The sequence below is a fragment of the Varanus komodoensis genome, unplaced genomic scaffold (genome assembly GCF_004798865.1).
Source record: "Varanus komodoensis strain SLA01 unplaced genomic scaffold, ASM479886v1 scaffold50, whole genome shotgun sequence".
Taxonomy (NCBI): Eukaryota; Metazoa; Chordata; class Lepidosauria; order Squamata; family Varanidae; genus Varanus; species Varanus komodoensis.
Genome location: NW_025336088.1, coordinates 2,060,798 through 2,077,722, shown reverse-complemented (window position 1 = coordinate 2,077,722; position 16,925 = coordinate 2,060,798). Strand labels below are relative to the sequence as shown.

General features: G+C 41.3%; 1 protein-coding gene across 17 annotated transcripts in view; it reads right to left on the bottom strand.

Moving 5' to 3' along the window:
* Positions 1-16,925, bottom strand: part of MAPT (microtubule associated protein tau) — a 107,131-nt gene that overhangs the window by 45,625 nt on the left and 44,581 nt on the right. For 11 of the 17 annotated variants that reach the window (XR_006416379.1, XM_044446971.1, XM_044446976.1 and 8 more), the window contains 3 exons: positions 14,752-15,126; positions 8,631-8,683; positions 5,802-5,934 (listed from right to left, as the gene is read on the bottom strand). Coding sequence is in view for 16 of the 17 variants with exons in the window: in XM_044446971.1 (XP_044302906.1) it covers positions 5,802-5,934; positions 8,631-8,683; positions 14,752-15,126 (561 nt within the window). In the remaining variant the exon portion in view is untranslated. The other 6 variants (XM_044446980.1, XM_044446987.1, XM_044446981.1 and 3 more) reach the window with 2 other exon arrangements.

The window sequence follows — 16,925 nt, the reverse complement described above, 5'->3', positions numbered from 1 at the left end:
CCTCAGTTCCAAGAAAATTGCCTGGTGGCCTCGGGACTAAGGGAGGAAAAGTAGTACCAGCCCCACATAGAGTGAAGCAACCATCCTGTATTAGTGAGCAGTATCATAAAAGCTGGTAATGGTAGAACAGCAGTACCGACTCCACATTCAGTGAAGTAGTACCATACCCACTGTTAAGGAAGGGAAAAAACAGAAACAAAAAGACAAACACACAGAGACACCTACATTGCTCATGACACCCAGTGGAGTAGGTGAGTAGGTTGTGTGAATGCACAAATGACCACTTGAAGAACAACAATTACAGGAAAGCAACTTGCCTTTCTCCTTTGTGGTCTCCATGCATCACACATATGGGCAACTAGCAAGCTTATCCATACATGTTGAGGGGAGGGGGTTGTCATCCGAGTATTGCCAAAAGGACTGCTCTCCCAAAAACACAGGTGGTTCTGGCTAGAACATCAAGGCACTAATACTTGGCATAGGTAGATGGAGTTGACCAACTAGCCGCTTTGCAAAGATTGAGTGTGCTTTAGGTTGCACCAGGAGTTGCAATCCAGCTAGCTTGTAAGCCAGTGTGCTTGTACAAACAGTATAGCCTGAAAGTCTCTGTGGCACAAGGGGCTGACCCTTTGCCTTGCCTCCATTGTAAACAAAAAGTTTGAGAGATTCAGTTCTACGCACATCCATGGTATGAAGAGCAGACTCCACCAGCCTGGACAAGGATGGAAAGAAAGTCAGCAAAACAATGTCTTGGTTTAAATGAAATGGGGATATGACTTTCACTGCCATTTTGGTGAAGTCTATGCATGCCCCAACAGAAAGTATAGAAAGGGAAGGGGAAAAAAACCTAGAGGTTTCTGAGTTTATACACAGTCTCAAGTCTGTCCAGTAGATTGCACATGGTGTGAATTGCCACAAAAAAGTTTCATTCTGGTTGGAGCTACCAGGCTCCACAATGACAAAGGTGGGCCACACCATGGCCATACACTTCATAAAAAAACTGGGGGCAGTTGAGAGTCCAAGGGGTAGAACAGAAAATTGGAACTTCTCTCTCCCAGCTTGGAAGTGAAGGAAATGTCTATGGTAGAGTGCTACAGAAATTGTGGAAATAAGTATCCGTGAGATCAATGGATGCAAACCAATCTCCTCATTGGAGAAGGGGCAGAATGCCTGTAAAGTAAACATGTGGAATTTTTTTAGGAGAGATAAAGAACTTAACATCTCTTAGGTCCAGGAATGGACAAAGCCTTCCATCAGTACAGTGAAATAACATGAGAAAAACCCATGGTGAGCAAAGGGCTCAGGATTCACTCAATCGTCCTCTTTGATAGATGCGAGTGAATCTCTTTCATTAGCGCTGAAGATGTAGGTATTGTGCGCATAGTACAAATGGGTGGGAAAGCATCAAATTTGATTCTGTAACCTCTCCAAATGATAGAAAGCACCCAAGTTTCTGATATAACTGCCTGCCCTGCAGGCAAGTGGAGAGAGAGGCAGTTCCAAAAATCAAAAACAGAGGGGCAGTGGTATAAAGGGAAGCAAGGAGGCAGCTCTTAAAAACAGTTATCACCTCCTTCCCTTGCCCCTATCTGTCCACCTTTGGCTTTGGTAGTCTCAGCAGACATTGTCCTTCCTCCTATGAAAAGGAGGCTGTTGGTGGCATTATGTCGTGAGTGGAGCCGGCTGGTGCCAGAGGTCAGACTAGATGGCCCAGGAGATCCCTTCTGACTCGCTCTGTTTCTATGCCTTGGCTGTCTGCAGGTGGGGAAAAGAGGAAGTTCCCTACCCAAGCCACTTAAGTGGGCTGGCAGTGGGATACTGGAAGAACCCCATCCTCCATGCTGTTGTCCTCACCTTGCGGATGCCATTTATGTGCTTGCTTGTCTTTGTATTGAAGAGCCCATGCCCACTAAAGGGCAGGTCCTCAATACAGGAGTGGGCCTCCTGCGTGAGAATGGAGGAGCATAACCATGTGTGCCTCCTGAGCGCCACTGAGCCAACAATTCCTTGGTCCCACAGTCTGTCTGATGTCTGGTGGCATTCATTTGTATCCTTGAGAAGGGCACTGCCTCATTCTGATATACCCTAGTGAGATCCTGTTGCTCTTCCGGTAGGCAGACACACAGGGAGCCCAGCTCTTCCCAGAGCAAGAGCTGGTACCTCACCATTGTGGCCTGGTAACTAGCCACCTTTAGTCCCAGGAACGCTGAGGCATAGATGCACCTCCGAAGAGTATCTAGGTAGTGTTGGGATGGAGTGTTGGTGACAAGATATTCCCTGAGCCAATTCAACAACCACAGAGGTGGCTTGGGATGTTGCAAAAGGAAGGCCATGTCCTTCTTCTGCATGTAATACATTCCCTCCCATCATTTCAATGTTGGAGCTATCGATGAAGGAGCCTTCCAGGACTGCTGGGAGGTCTGGAGAAGGGTTGGAAGGTATGGGATAGCAACTGGCATTGATTCCTTGAACTGCACAACTTTGGAGATTGGATTCAATATTTTCTCCAGCTGCATGTGTGTCTGGATCCTGAAGGCCTGGTCCATTCACTGGATTTGCTCAGTGAAGCTGCCCAGGGCTAATGGTGAGGTGGGCTCCATTGTATCCAAAGCCACATCTGGAGACAAAAGGGTGGGACAGACAGATGGGGAGGTGTCTTCATTGGACTAGTAATCTTTGATGTTTGTCAGTGAAGGTGGGTTGGAAAGAGGTGCTGCAGGACAGCTTGACTGGCAGGCTGGTGCAGGAGGAGCAGGTGGTTCCACAAAGTGACAGAACTCTCAGGCTGAAGATGGCCAGGATGGTATTGGTGGCTGAAGCAGTGGCAGTTTAGCAACTTGTCTACACTCCCCCAAGATATCTGCATGGTATGCTACACTGGGTCAGGGGTCATATGCAGGTCACTGGTGTCCTCACAGGTGAAAGAAGCCCTCATACAATTACAGTACCACTGAAACCTAACACCTGTTCCAGTCTGAAAGTGGAGAATGCACATGTTCCCTACGGACCTCACTACCAAACACCTCCAATGGTGCTCAGACCAGGGATAGTACCACAGGTGCCCTCAAGACTGTCGAGGAAGGAAGGGATTGAGACAGTGGCATATCCCCATTTTCAGCCTCCAGTACTGATGCCGAGATGGCCTCAGGTCTTGATACAGGTGCTGGTCTTGAGAATGTGAGAAAAGTATCTATGGGCGGTTCCTTGCGTGCTGCTACAAGGCATGGTTCCATGCAACACCACTTGGACTTTGGGACCACTGGCTCTTTGGAACATGTTTCCTTTCCCTGTTCAGTCAGTTTCTTGGCCTTTTAATGCTTAACCATCTTGCCCAGAATAGGGGGTGGTGAAGGGGTGAACAAGAGGGTCACTGAAGGAGTGGTGGCTGTGGCATGGACCTGCCCAAGTAGAGAGAGGGTGCCGTAGACAGGTGAGAAGTCTCAAGCAAGCCCATATTCCAAAGCTCTGCAAGGGGATGATGGGCCCTTTGCTTCTGTGCCTGTTTGGAGAAAACCTGGCAGGCACTATTCAATATGTCCTTCTCCCAGGCACAAGAAGCACAAAGAATGCCTGTCAGAGGGAAGCATTCAGGTGTCGCAATGGACACATTTATGAAAAGGAGCCTTCAATGCCAATGGGAAAAAAGGGGCACAAATGGAAAGAGAGGCAGAAGGAGATAGTGAGGGTAGACAAAGAGGATTTCTTTTTATTTTTTATGAAATGTTAAGGGAGAAAATTTGTAAGCAATTGCGAACTGCAATTGCGAAGCAAAGGAAATATGCTTAGAAATATTAGAAAATAGGTAAAACTGCTCTGAGGATATAAGAACAAGAAAGGAAAAAACCCCGAGGCACTAAAGACAGTAGAAGAAGAACTGAGGGAAATGGAAGGAGCCGCTTCCATTTCTATGGATGCCGAGAGGGGGGTTCCTGTCAAAACACTCTCAGCTATTAAATTTTCCTAATTACAAGCACCACACAGGCACAGAGTCCATGTGTGTGATGCCTAGACACCATGAAGAAGAATGGGTGCTTCCAGACAAAGCGGTATTAAAAGTAATAATCAAAAGGCATGTGCAAGCTATTCCACTTTCCCTCCTTAAAAGTTTTTTTCATGGTAAGAAAAATGGTGGAAGAATGGGTGGAAAAATTAAAAAAAGCAGGAGTACAAATAGGAAAAGAGAAAGGTATAAATTCCAGATCTAAAAAAGAACAACACCGCAATATAAGCCCTGTCTGGAAGCACCCTACTTCTCATGTACTTTCATTGAGATTCTAGCCCTGTTAGATGTTAAACTGTGTCAACTTCAAGTCTCTCTCTCCACAGAATCACCTCAGTCTTTTCAGAAGGCTTTGTATCCACAGGTACTAAATGTGTTCTTGATTATATCTACTTCCAAGAAAATTGCACAGAGGAAGGTCTATAACACTTCATTTGGACCTTTTTCCTTTTTGTTACAGTTATTATATTTCTATACTGCCCAATATAGAAAGTTATCTATGTGGTTTGCAAAGATTAAAAGCCATAAACGCAATACTATAACATAATAGGAAAACCTTTCACATACAATTTATGAACACATGCACACATATAATTTTTAATAAGAAATAATAAGAAATTCCAGGATCTGTTAAAAACTGTATCCGATGCTGTCAAAAGCCTAAGATAAGAGAAAGGTCTTAACCCAGCACCAAAATGTTGACAGTACTGACACCAACAGGACCCCACAGGGAAGATAATTGCAATAATTCCTGGTTGCTACCACCAAACTGGCTCTCAGATTACAACTGTAGTGTACAGATAGGTTCATTTGGGAGAAGTGATCCATCAGGTATTGTGGTCCTAAGCTGTATAAGACTTTATAGCTCAAAAACCAACCTCTTGAATTGCTCTCCAAAATTTACAGCCAGACAGTGGAAGCAGGACAGGTTCAGAGTTGTATGTCAGAACCTACTAGACCCTGTTATCAATCTGGGCACTGCATTTTGCACAAGGAGCAGTTTCTGAACAATCTTCAAAGGTCACACAGACCACATTGCAGTAATTTAACCTGGAGTTTCCAAAGCACATATTATAGAAGTAAAGTGATGCTTGCCCAAATAAGGGCATAGCTGGGCCACAATGTACCACTGAGGCCACCTGACTCTTAAACGACAAAGAAGATTCCAGGGGAGCCCTCGAGATACACAGGGAAGTGTAACCCCATGCAAACATGATCATTAAAAGCAAAATCATGAAGTATTTATATTTATATGGTGAAAAGATCCCAGTTAAACTGAACATTAGGCTGTTTGCTTTCCTTGTGGAGTATTACCTTAAAGTAGGGATATATAAGGAATCTGTCTGAGGGTAGGAGTCCACCAGATTCCCTGGGCTCTGCTCCATGGACTCCAGTCTGCTTTACAGCAGCCCTGAGTCTGAGTGCATGGCAAGTACACCCAATGTTCATGTGGCACTTGCCAGGAATTGAGAAATGTTCCTCTTCCTGCTGCACCAGACATGAAAGGAGGCTAGTCGCTGGGGTCACAAGGAATGGCTGCCCATGCAACCGCCAGCAGCACCCCTCTTCTGCATTCTGAAGCCTCCCTTTGAGCAGCTGCACTTGATGAGAAAATTGGTGGTTGTTCAACCAGGGGTCTGCAAGTGTTCACAGACATCCTCTTGGCTCGACTCACTTTGCAGGACCAAGCCAAGTACAAGAGAAAATCCATGGATAGCAGAGCAGATTCCAATAGGGTTCATCCCAACCCTATCCTGAATCTCTATGCAGGACAGAATCAAGACACAAGTTTTATTCTTACCAAGGCTGGGTGGTGTCTTGGGAACGGTAGGAGTTTTGGCAGGGATCCGGGAAGCACCAGCTGGGCTTTTCTGGTTTTGTGCCACAGCAGGGCGTGCAGTGGCGATCTTTGTTGCACCTTTCATATCTGGACCCTGGTGAAAGAATGAGGAAATAGCAACATTCATCTCACTGTTCACAGACTAACAAAGGAAGAACTAATTGAGCTTTCTCCTTTCCCTTGCATATTTTCAGAGTAACTTTTGGAAACCTAAGGAATAAATTGATTCACAACCACTGCATAACTTTACCATGTGCTTACATGTTTTGTATGAGGCTTTACTTTTTCATTGTCTTCTTTCATAATGATTTTGTTCATTAGTCCCATTATGAACCCCAGGGAAGTAAACTCAGGAACTTCTCCAGAATCAAGTCAGCCTATAGCTAATGTGAACAGGTTATTTAGGTTCCAGTCTTAACACCATCAAGAAAGGGAAGTATGTAGTTTATGCTACTTTAATCCTTGGCTCTCAAGTTCATGTATTTTAGAGCAGATATTCCATGTCCTAATACTCATACATAATCTCTTAACACCCATTAACGGAATATCTGCACCCATTTCACATTTCCTTTATTTAGTAGGAAAATCTGACACAGGTAAAAATATGTGATTGTTAAATAAATCCTTCATATTACATCAGCACCACCTGCTAAGATTTAGAGGTAAGCGTGGCCAATATGCAAAATATGTCTGTCCTCTGAAAAACCTGAACAACAATTCAAATGTTTTATATATCCATTGTCAATATAAAGGCAGTGCGGCCATTACCTAGGCAAATAAATATGAACACAAAAAAAGAAGCATTTAAGCATATTAGACTCAGCTGGTTCTTTTTTTTTCTTCTTTACATTTCAAAGTTGTGCAATAGCCACTGAACCTGCCTTAAAATAGCCACATCTCCATCTGAGCTCATGTATCAAGTGACAAGCTTTGCTGACTTCATTCAACGTGAATTAGAATTAAAGAAACATAATTTGAGTACACTTTCAAGCTATTCATTTAACCATTACAAGGAACTGCTCCCTAACTCAGCTAACTCCCTAAAAAACACAGTTCAATCCTAGCTTTTTCCCTTGCAGTGGCAGAAAAAATATAGGAGAGTGGAGTGGTAGTCATAACCAAATGAAACATATCCACATCTGGACTCTTAGGAAATAGTAAGGGTAATCCAAACTATTTGTGAAAACACAGAGTAGCACAATGACAGGAAACAGATCAAGTAAGATAAACAGATGTCTCCCCCATCAGCTCCCTCTTCAAGTGTTTTTTTAACTATTTCCTTACCTTGCCTTTCGTCTCTTTTGTTCCTGTATTGATTGGTCGGGAAGTGATAGAAGATATGCATTTAGGGGCAGAAGTTGGTACTGAGAACTCAGCAAAGTTGAAGGGTTTTTTCGATGGGACAGAACTAATAGAAGAGTTTTGTTTGGGGGTAAAAAAGGATCTACTTTTCGGGATTTTGACAGAAGATGATATGGATGTCTTTAAAACATGTAAACAAAATACAATTAAACCAAAGATCACCATGAGATAAAAGTAATTCATAAACAGAAAGGAGGAGGAGGTTAAAATAAAGTAAAAATGGTAAATGGCCATAAGCATGCTAAAAAGTTAGAACATAACAGAAATTAGTTCTTTCTCTGCACTACATTGACATAAGAAAGGATTTATCAGTGTTTCATGCCAGGTATCTCATCCTTAGAGAGATCAAGGACCAAAATCACAAGCCTTTGAAGAATTAATCAGATGAGTGTTTGAAATAAGATATCATGTTTCTATTTCCACTGGTTTGGCATTTATTCTCTTACACAGGAATTGCTAATGGTATGTATGAGGGTCTGAACTGCTTTCCATCTTTACAAGTTTCTGTTTGTTTCAGAAACACAGTTTAAAGCTTAAAAAGCTATGACAACCCTAAGGAACAGTAGTTGGGAAGAATAAGCAAGAGATATTTGGATCAATGCAAGACTGTTGCACTTTCAATCATGGGCTTCTTCCAAGCAGCTTTAGGTTTTTGTCAAACTAACCTTTCTTTTCAAATTTCCTGTGGCTGCCCTGATCAATTTTGTCTTATCACATCTTCAGACACGTCCTTATTTATTCCTAATAATGCCAAGGTCAAAAAACTCTTCAAATTCAAATCATAAAGCCAAAAAATGAGATTTCCTGATTTCACACAGCATGCATAGGCCAAAGAGGAAACGGTCTTAATTAACAATATATAAAATTATGCTTTTTGTTTAGATTTCTACCCATCTCAACATTAGGTCCTATATAGGTTATGCTTTATAATACATAAATACATGATAAAATCAAGCTAAAATTAAATACACATTGAAACTTCACACTGTTAAAAGCTTAATTCGAACCGACAGAAGTCATCCCACACATAAATCCTTTCCTAGAGATATTTAAGCTTGAATTAAATTCTGGCACATGAATAAAGTGTCCAGATCTAGTTCAGTGACAGAGAATAAAGTAATCTCTTAGGTATACAAAGACATTGTTTAAGGGGATTCTTCACATTATGGGCCGGGGGGCGGGAGCAGTGAGAAGCAAAAGAATCCAAAACCAGAATTAAAGAAGTGTTCCACAGTCCAAAAACAGGACTTCATGGATAATCAGACAACACTTTGGATACCTAAACTACATTTAAAGATTTCTAACCATTTCTAACCAAAAGCAGACAATCTGCTTCCCAAACAATCAATGACAGCAACAAAATTTCAAGAAAAGCCAAGAATGCTGAGACGAAGAAGCATGTGTGTGTTCATGCACTTGTCAGCTTACCTTTGGTTTTGGCTCTTCAGTCCCAGACTCATTTTTGTCTTTGTCAATACGAGCTGATGAGAAAGGAAAATGGCAATTACACTTTATTTAGTGGTGATGGATGGGTTAATAATATATTGAAAATGGTAAATCTCTTAAGATGCTTTCAGATAGAGGGCTTCTACCACTATAAATAAAAAACACACACACTACAACGATTGCATCCGTCCCTCCTTAAATAATTTTATCTAGTTAAATAAAAAGACAAAAGTGGTAAGAAAACACAGAGAAGTTCTAAGTGGAGGACAATGATATCTGGACACACACACACCCCTGCCACCATAACCTTCCTTAAATGAGGTGGGGTGATTACATGATAAAAGCCTTGTCTGAAAGCACCCTTTGATTTTAATTTTAACATGCAAGGTTTTTGGTTTTGCTTTTGTATAAGCAGTAGTAAGAAACCTTAATTTATGGAACTATAATTTCCACTATGTAACTTGCTCTTTCTTTCAAACTAAGCTTTAATGCAAAAGGTAAGCATGTTTTGACCCAAACCATTTCAAAAGGAAACAGAAAACAGCAAATAAAAATGCCAGCTGTATTAGTAAACACAAAAAACTTCTTGTTTCCACCCAACTGGTACCACTTGTAATAGCCCCCCCCCCGTGTGTGTGTGTGTGTGTGTGTGTGAAGCTCTGTTTACAGTATGATGTCTGGAATTGGCAAGACCATGGGAGCCTTTTGACTACTGAACAGACTGCTTTAGTAGCCTCTTACCATTTCTAAATAAAGTAATATAAAACTGATGTGTCTGTCTGCATTTAATTGCCTGAAAAAGGAACAAAGCAGTTACAGGATTTTTAATTTTACTTTGGGCCAGTTAGTTTGTACTCTCCCAAGAATCAAAAGACACAATGGGGGAGGGGGAGCAATGATGAGCTTGAAATAAATATGATGCTATTTCAAAACCATGCTTGCTCTACTCCAGAAGAATGACACTTTACCTATTTTAAGTCAATCAGGACATCACTGTACACCATGATGGAAATGAGCCACAGGATTGTCATGTTCCTGACCCCTTGCCTCCTCCATCATGATCACAATAGGAGACTGGAAAATTTTGTTTGTATATTTTATTAGCTGCAGTTTGACATATTGTCTGAACCCAACAAACTGCATAAACTTCACTATGCTTTGATACAAGCCAGCTTCAGACCATGGTTTATGGTCCACATGTAATAATAAATTCTGATTAATCAAAACTGGGTGCAAAAAAGCAAAGACCTCCTGACAGATGTGCCAGAGGAGATGCAAGCAGATGTCCAAGCTGGACTCCTTCCAATAATGATAAACCACAATTTATTGTTATATCCAAATGTAGCCATAAAGTCAATTCTCAAAAAAGGAAACAAGGGAAGGATCTACACTAGAGTCTAATTCCATTAATCAGGGAGAACTGTTGCAATACTCATGCAAAATGCATTTAGCCCCATTAGGGCACATGCTTATGAATAGAATACAGGTTCCACAGTGATGGAAATGTGCTATTGTATCACACACAAACCCATCCGTCGGAGAGATAGAAAAAATTCAAAAAGTGATGTGTGCAGTAGACAAGGGTCTTTAACAATGGGTTTTCCCCATCTATACTAAGGTACAAAGGAGTGTACAAGCTAAACAAAAATGTAAAACAAAATAAAGATAATAGAGATAAAAATAAAAATTGACAGTTCCTGCTGCCTCATCACAAAATGTTCATGCAGAGTGGAATGAGATGTGTGGGAAGCTATGGTGCTGCCACCATCTTCTCACTTCTCATGAGTGAAGTGCTGGGATCAGTGCCCTTCAGTCCCATTCACCCAAAAGCAATTCCTGAAAGCAACAGTGCCATTAAAAGGAATGGGACTTATTTCCAAGAAGGTGTGCATTTTGGCTTATTTTTGGCTAACTGTTTGAGGCAAGAAGGCAAAGGGGGCATTCCAAATTTATTTTTTCCAATAGCAAGAGGACGGGTGGAAGCAGTGCTGCATCTGGTTCACTGAGAGAAGAGGAGGAGGAAAACAACTGCAGTCATTCCTTCTGAGGGTTGTTTTTCTTTTTCTGAAGCCTGGCAGGCCACTTATTCCTCCCCAAGCCCATCAACACACTGAAGCTACTCCTGCTGGCCTTAGAGAAGCGCCACTGATATATTCAGTGGGGAAAAATTACAGTCATGCTATAACTGGCCTAAAGAAATCTGATATATGATAACTGAAATAGTGTGAGGAAGGCTGCTTGGGGCATCCTGTGACACACAAGTGAGTCAAGCATTATAATGCTGGCAAAAATGCCTAGTGTCAAGGAGAATGTGCAAGAAGAAAGGAGTATTAAGGAAGGCAACAGAAACAAAATTTCAATTGATTTCCAGATAACAGATACCACAGATATAAGGGTGGCAAGAGCAAGATGTTAGAGTCCCAGAAATGAAATGAAATCAAAGCAAAAGCAGCACAGTTCATGCAAAGCTTACAAGCAATGATTAAATCTTAACACCAAGCCAAAAGTTCACCATCAATGTTTTTGAGGGAAGGAGCAAACCACCCTGCAAAAATGGGGAGAAGAGAAGGTTGAGCTGCACTTTGGCAGAACAAATGTATACCACCCAGAGGGTTTTTCGGCCTTCATCAGCTGGCAGTCATGAATTTGCCCACCAAAACTGATACACTGAGGCTACATGAGGAGGGGGGCATTGCACATCCCCCACCAGAGCAAGCACAATTTGTTTCCCCAAAAGCCTGAGGTTGGCATTGTTTCATCACATAGATTCGTTGGGCCTTCAGCAAGAATGGTGTCAGCTAGCTGGCAAGCTGGAAGAGTGCCAAGAGGTGCCATTTTACCCACTTTGAACACTGCAAAACCTTTCATCCCATTTTCACAGCGAGTAAATGGAGTTAAACTGTGGTGGGAGGGGGTGGAGGTGTTAACTGCTACTAATATCACACTAAGATACTAATCTTATTTTATTGAAAATTATTAGGATTTTTTAAGTGTGAGGGATTTGAGAGAAAGGGGCAAACCTTTTTAGCAGGAAAGACAATTAGTCAGAATGGTGAATCTGAGGGGAAACATAAAAACAAATCAGCAACAGCAGCAACAAAGGGTTGGGGCTGTCTCAGTGGAAAATGAGTAAGCCATGGTAATGAGACCACCAAGAAAGGTGTTATGAGAACCTCAAAGGCGTGCAAGCACACTGCTCTCAAGGGAGAGGGAAGCAAGAGATAATGAAATGTGCAAATGAAAGGAAACGGCAGAGGCCGCTTGCATAGCATCCAACATTAACACAGGGGAACAGGCATACTCGTATGTGGGACTAAGGTAGGAGTCCAGCAGCCAGCCAGTGGACAGGCCTGAGGACAGAGACAGATTCGGGCAAAGCAAAATGATTCCAAACCAGGTGGACAAATAGGAGAGAAAGAAGGTAAGCAGCTGCAGCAGAGCTTCTAAACTTTTCTTCAAATCTCTGGGAAACAGCTTTGTTCCCTCTCTCCACCCCACAGCAGAGCTTCCACAGTAACTCTAAATCTTCCATACTAAAGAAACCTCCACTATTGCCCTGAGACACTGTGAAAGGCAGAATATAAAAACTTTAAATAAATAAGCAACCCCCCTTGTCTCTCTTGCACATGTTCTGTTCTGCTGCATGCACGGAGAAAACATGTTCTTTATTTTTCTTGGCTTCCTGTATACCTTATAGCAGCCTTCCCCAGCCTTGTGCCTCCCAGACACATATGGACTGCAACACCCAGAATTCCCAGTCAATGGCCCTGCTGGAGGGTAATTCTGAGAGTTGTGGTCCAAATGCCTCTGAAGGCCACCAGGTTGGGAAAGGCTGTCTTAGAGCCTTGAGGACAATTAATAAAGTATATACCACTCATAATTCTGTTAGTTTTTTCAAGAATTTTCATCTCTGAGCACTCCAACTGCCACTCATGATATCCTTCTCAGCTACTATGCATGGTTGATGGGATGAACTTGTTGCAGCAGAATTCCCTCGGTCATAGTCACCTCAAGCAGTGCTTCCACTTATCACAGAATCATTTGATATTAGTCACCTGTGCCTAGTCCAGACAGCAGGCATCCCTTTCTTTTCCTGAGCTTTTCAAAGAGCTTCTCTCCTCAGTGGCTCAGGAATAATGTAAACCTCTTTATTCCAACCTACTGCATATAAATCAATTCTGAATGTTCAAACAGAGTTTGAAAGTTTCTTGTGACAGAATCTCCTTTCTTGCTACCAACTGAAACTCAAGTTATGAGCTTTGTCATTTGGTAAGTTTATTATTTTCTTGGCACATTCATTAACTGCTCAGTTCTGAATGGGTAATTCTTCCTTCTGGGCTTTGAATGGGATCCAGGATCTTCCTGGAAATTTCTTTTCTTTTTTTGCCTCCTCCTAATGGCAGAAAAAAAAATTCTCTGAACATAATCCAAGGCGTTGTCAAAGCAGAGTCTAATGAAGTTAAAATCTGCCTTAACTTTTTAATGAAGCAAAAGACAGTTATGCATATTATCAGTGGATGTAGCCACGACTTTCTCCTATATGACTATATGAAATGTTCTGGATTACAAACACACTGTAAAATTTGGACACTTTGACAGGATTTAACAGGTGGACTTTCTCGAGGGTGCACAATGAGCATATCTAATGAGATCTTTCTTCCAAAGATATTTCTTTATATTCTACCTTTATCCTTTCAAGGAACTCATGCTGGCCCTTCCTCCTCACAATCTTATCGCAACAACCCTTTGAGGTAGTTGGGCTGAGAGTCAGTGACTGGCCCAAAGTCACCCAGTTAGCTCCATAGCTGAGTGGGGACTAGAACCCAGATCTCCTGAAGCCCAGTTCTGCACACTTAACTACTATACTACACATGGAACCTTAACTGCGTCTGTGAGCTATTTATGATTGGCAGCATTGACTAGGACCACAGCTAAGATATACTCTGCAAAGGGATTTCAGTACTCGAAACTATCCTATTACTAATTCGGTGGGGGGAGGGAGAAGAAGGCAAATAAAAGGAAACAAAAAAGGCAGGATGTTTCTATCTGCTTGCCTGATCTACAAGGTTCAGAAAAAGCACCAAGTGTTTTCAAGCAGAGGGAGGAATAACCTCAGAGTTTCCAAAATGATTTCTATCATATTACTTAGGAAACATGTTGATTCTTTAAAATCCCCAAATATGAAGCCATGAAGAATAGCCATAATGTTCTAAAATAAGGCATGTATCGTCTACCATAGTCTTGAAAGCAATAAGAGAGCTTCAGGTACCTGAAAAGGGTTCCATACTGTGAGAAAAAATTTGTGAAGCAAATGCAATGCTGCTCATAAAGTACCTCACTTTATTAATGTTGGGCAGGGGGAGGCACTGCTAAGGACCTGCTACTAAGAATGTGAAGCCACAGTGGCTGTTACATTTGGCTGCCATATCAACCTTCACTGTTTCTCCTGGATACAAGTGAGGAAAAAAATAGCACAGCAAATTCCCCTTTCTCCTTGGAGAAAGGCGTAGAAATATACCTTTAAGTTTCTTGTACCATGTTTGTGCGATGTGATGATAACAAAAGAAAAAGAGAAGATTGGAAATTATAACCATTGTATGTGTTACATATGTGCAGCAGAAATTTAAGCCAAAACCAACATAAGCAAAATATTCTTAGTTTGACACATGCCATAGTGTCAACAGCCACCAAATAAGCTAGAATAGCAATGCAGGATGAGAGTCAGAGACTTGCATGGGTAATGAGGCACAACTCATAAAAACAAGTTCAAGTGAAGGCCAGGAACAATTGTCTCTTTCTCTAAATAGATTTCATCTTGCTGGCTCTATTAATTGTCTACATTGTATCGTACATGAAGAAAAATAAATGGAACAGGAATTAGTGAAAGGGACCAACATCATCCATGCAAGATAAGATAATCCTATGGAATGGCTTGCACTCCAAACATCTGGATAAAAGTAAGGGAACTAAAGCAGTGCCACACCAGCCATTTTATTTTCAGTTCATCAGATTAATGTCAAAGCAGCAGGATTCACGATATGTGCAAAAAGTACTAGTGGTTTTAGCATTTTTGCTATTTTTAAGCACACATACATGCACACACCTTTCAGGACTGGCAATCGACTGCTCTGCTTCTCTGATGTACAATTGACAGCTTTCATTCTTGGAGCCTTTTGCACTTCTGAGATCTGCACAGTATCCGCTGTCTCCCCTTCCAGGGAAATGTTATCCTCTGAAAGTTTGCCTACATCTAGCAAATATTCCAAAGTTACACTTTCCTTTGGGACGTTAGCTTCAACTTGGTAAAAATGCTCAAAGGGGTCCAATTCTGCAACCATGGTACACCTTTCTTCTAATAACAGATTTTTCTCACTCAGAATGTCCAGCTGAGGTGTTTCATCAGTTTCCCTGTCTTCCTTGTTTCCCTGCCCAAAGTCATCTTCTTTCAAAACACCTCTCAAGTAAAGGCAGCCATCAGCTGTTGAAAAATATGCCTTGTGAGCAATCCCCACAGGCTAATTATTGAACTAAGCAGGGAATCTCTCACAGAACCACCACCCCTCTTCTTTACATATTTCAATTACTGGTTCAAATCCTGAACAAACTTTTAGAAACTGATGTTGCATATATGCTAATTACTATTTTGCAATCCTGGTCCTACAACTCATAATGAATTCAGATGACAACCTCCTCCTGTTCTCTCTCCCTAGGTGCCCTTCTGGTGTCTCTGAGAGGGTGTCTATATAAAACTGTAGCACAGAATTAGTACTTTTGGCTTTATCTGTCCATACAGAGTCTCTTTCATACTTACGCAAGTACTGGTTTTCTATCTCCAGTCTATGAATTTCTACAACAGGGAGAAACTCCAAGATGTGTGATGTCAACTCCAATCTGCATTAAATGGTTTTACAGACTCCAAGGTAAACTGATTAATTTTGATTTATCTGTGGCTTAATTCCAACCCCATTTGCAACATTCTCCTGAATTTTCAGTTCCACTTTCCCCAACAGTAATAGAGAATTCAATTCTATTACGATTTGAGAAGAACATTAAGCATGACAAGAAGTGAGTATGCATATACCAATACAGAACCACTTTGAAATGCCTACAGATTAAACATTGGAAAGTGAATTATTTAAAAAACAAAACTGACTGCCACTGTGCCATTTACTTTAGCTAGCCATGCTCTGGTCTAAAAACAAATTTCCCTCAGACCTACCTGATCTGCCTGAATTAAAAAGCTACACTTCTCATATGTGAGGTAAAATTCTAAAACATAAACCCAATGATATATCTTACAAGATGACACATCAAACATTTTAGAGCAGTTGAGATTAATGATGGCTATATCCATGAAAACTGTTGTCACAACAATCTTATGTAAGAGGGTATCTTTATTCCTATGTTAGAGTTAAACAGACGAGTCTACAGCAAACAAATAAGTTAGGTCTACAGGCTAATGACCTGCACACTCTGATTTTCACACCATTTATTGACCACTTTATCATTATCTCTTATTGAACAGTATCTACTTTGCTGGATAAATGACATGCCCTTCAAAAAAAAAAAAAAAGATTCACAGGTTCAGGGCCTAAACTGATTGCGATTCAGCATTATCACCTTCCATCCATCTCCCCATACTTTTTCTTAGTTCTCCAATATCCTTTTTGAGATGGGTGACCAAAACTGTAAACAGTACTAAAGGTGTGGACACAATGGTTTTGATGTAGGAATAAACAACCACTTTTACGTTGTGAGTATGAGTTCAGGCTCATGTTGTCCCCCTCTCTCCTCCAGCACAGATACAATAAAACTGAAGCTTTTGCGTCTTTGTTCAGTTAATCACAGGTTAACATGGACTATTTCTGCACGACATGGCAACCTATCCTGCAAACAAACTATTGTTCATGGAATAACCCAAGTTGTGCATAACACAAGAATGGGATCACCATGGGAAGTTATCCCCCTCCTTCCTCATTGGTCCTCCAGCCAATATTCCAATGTCCTTGTGGTACAACCTGTCTTGTCTTTTCTATGCCTGTTTCAATCATGACTCCTTTTTTGTTTGCTATTTCATGGGGAGGAGAGAGCTTTTAAAAAGCATAAATGGAGTAGTGACACTCAGGGACTGCCCCTCTACCAATGCTGAAGTGTCGCTTTGCAGTGACTATAAGTGATTCATCACCTTTCATTTCACCTCCAGAACTGTGTCTAAGTATCTCCCTACTTATTTTTATCAGTCTTTTATTGTTGTGCAACTGAACTCTTTTGGCTTTC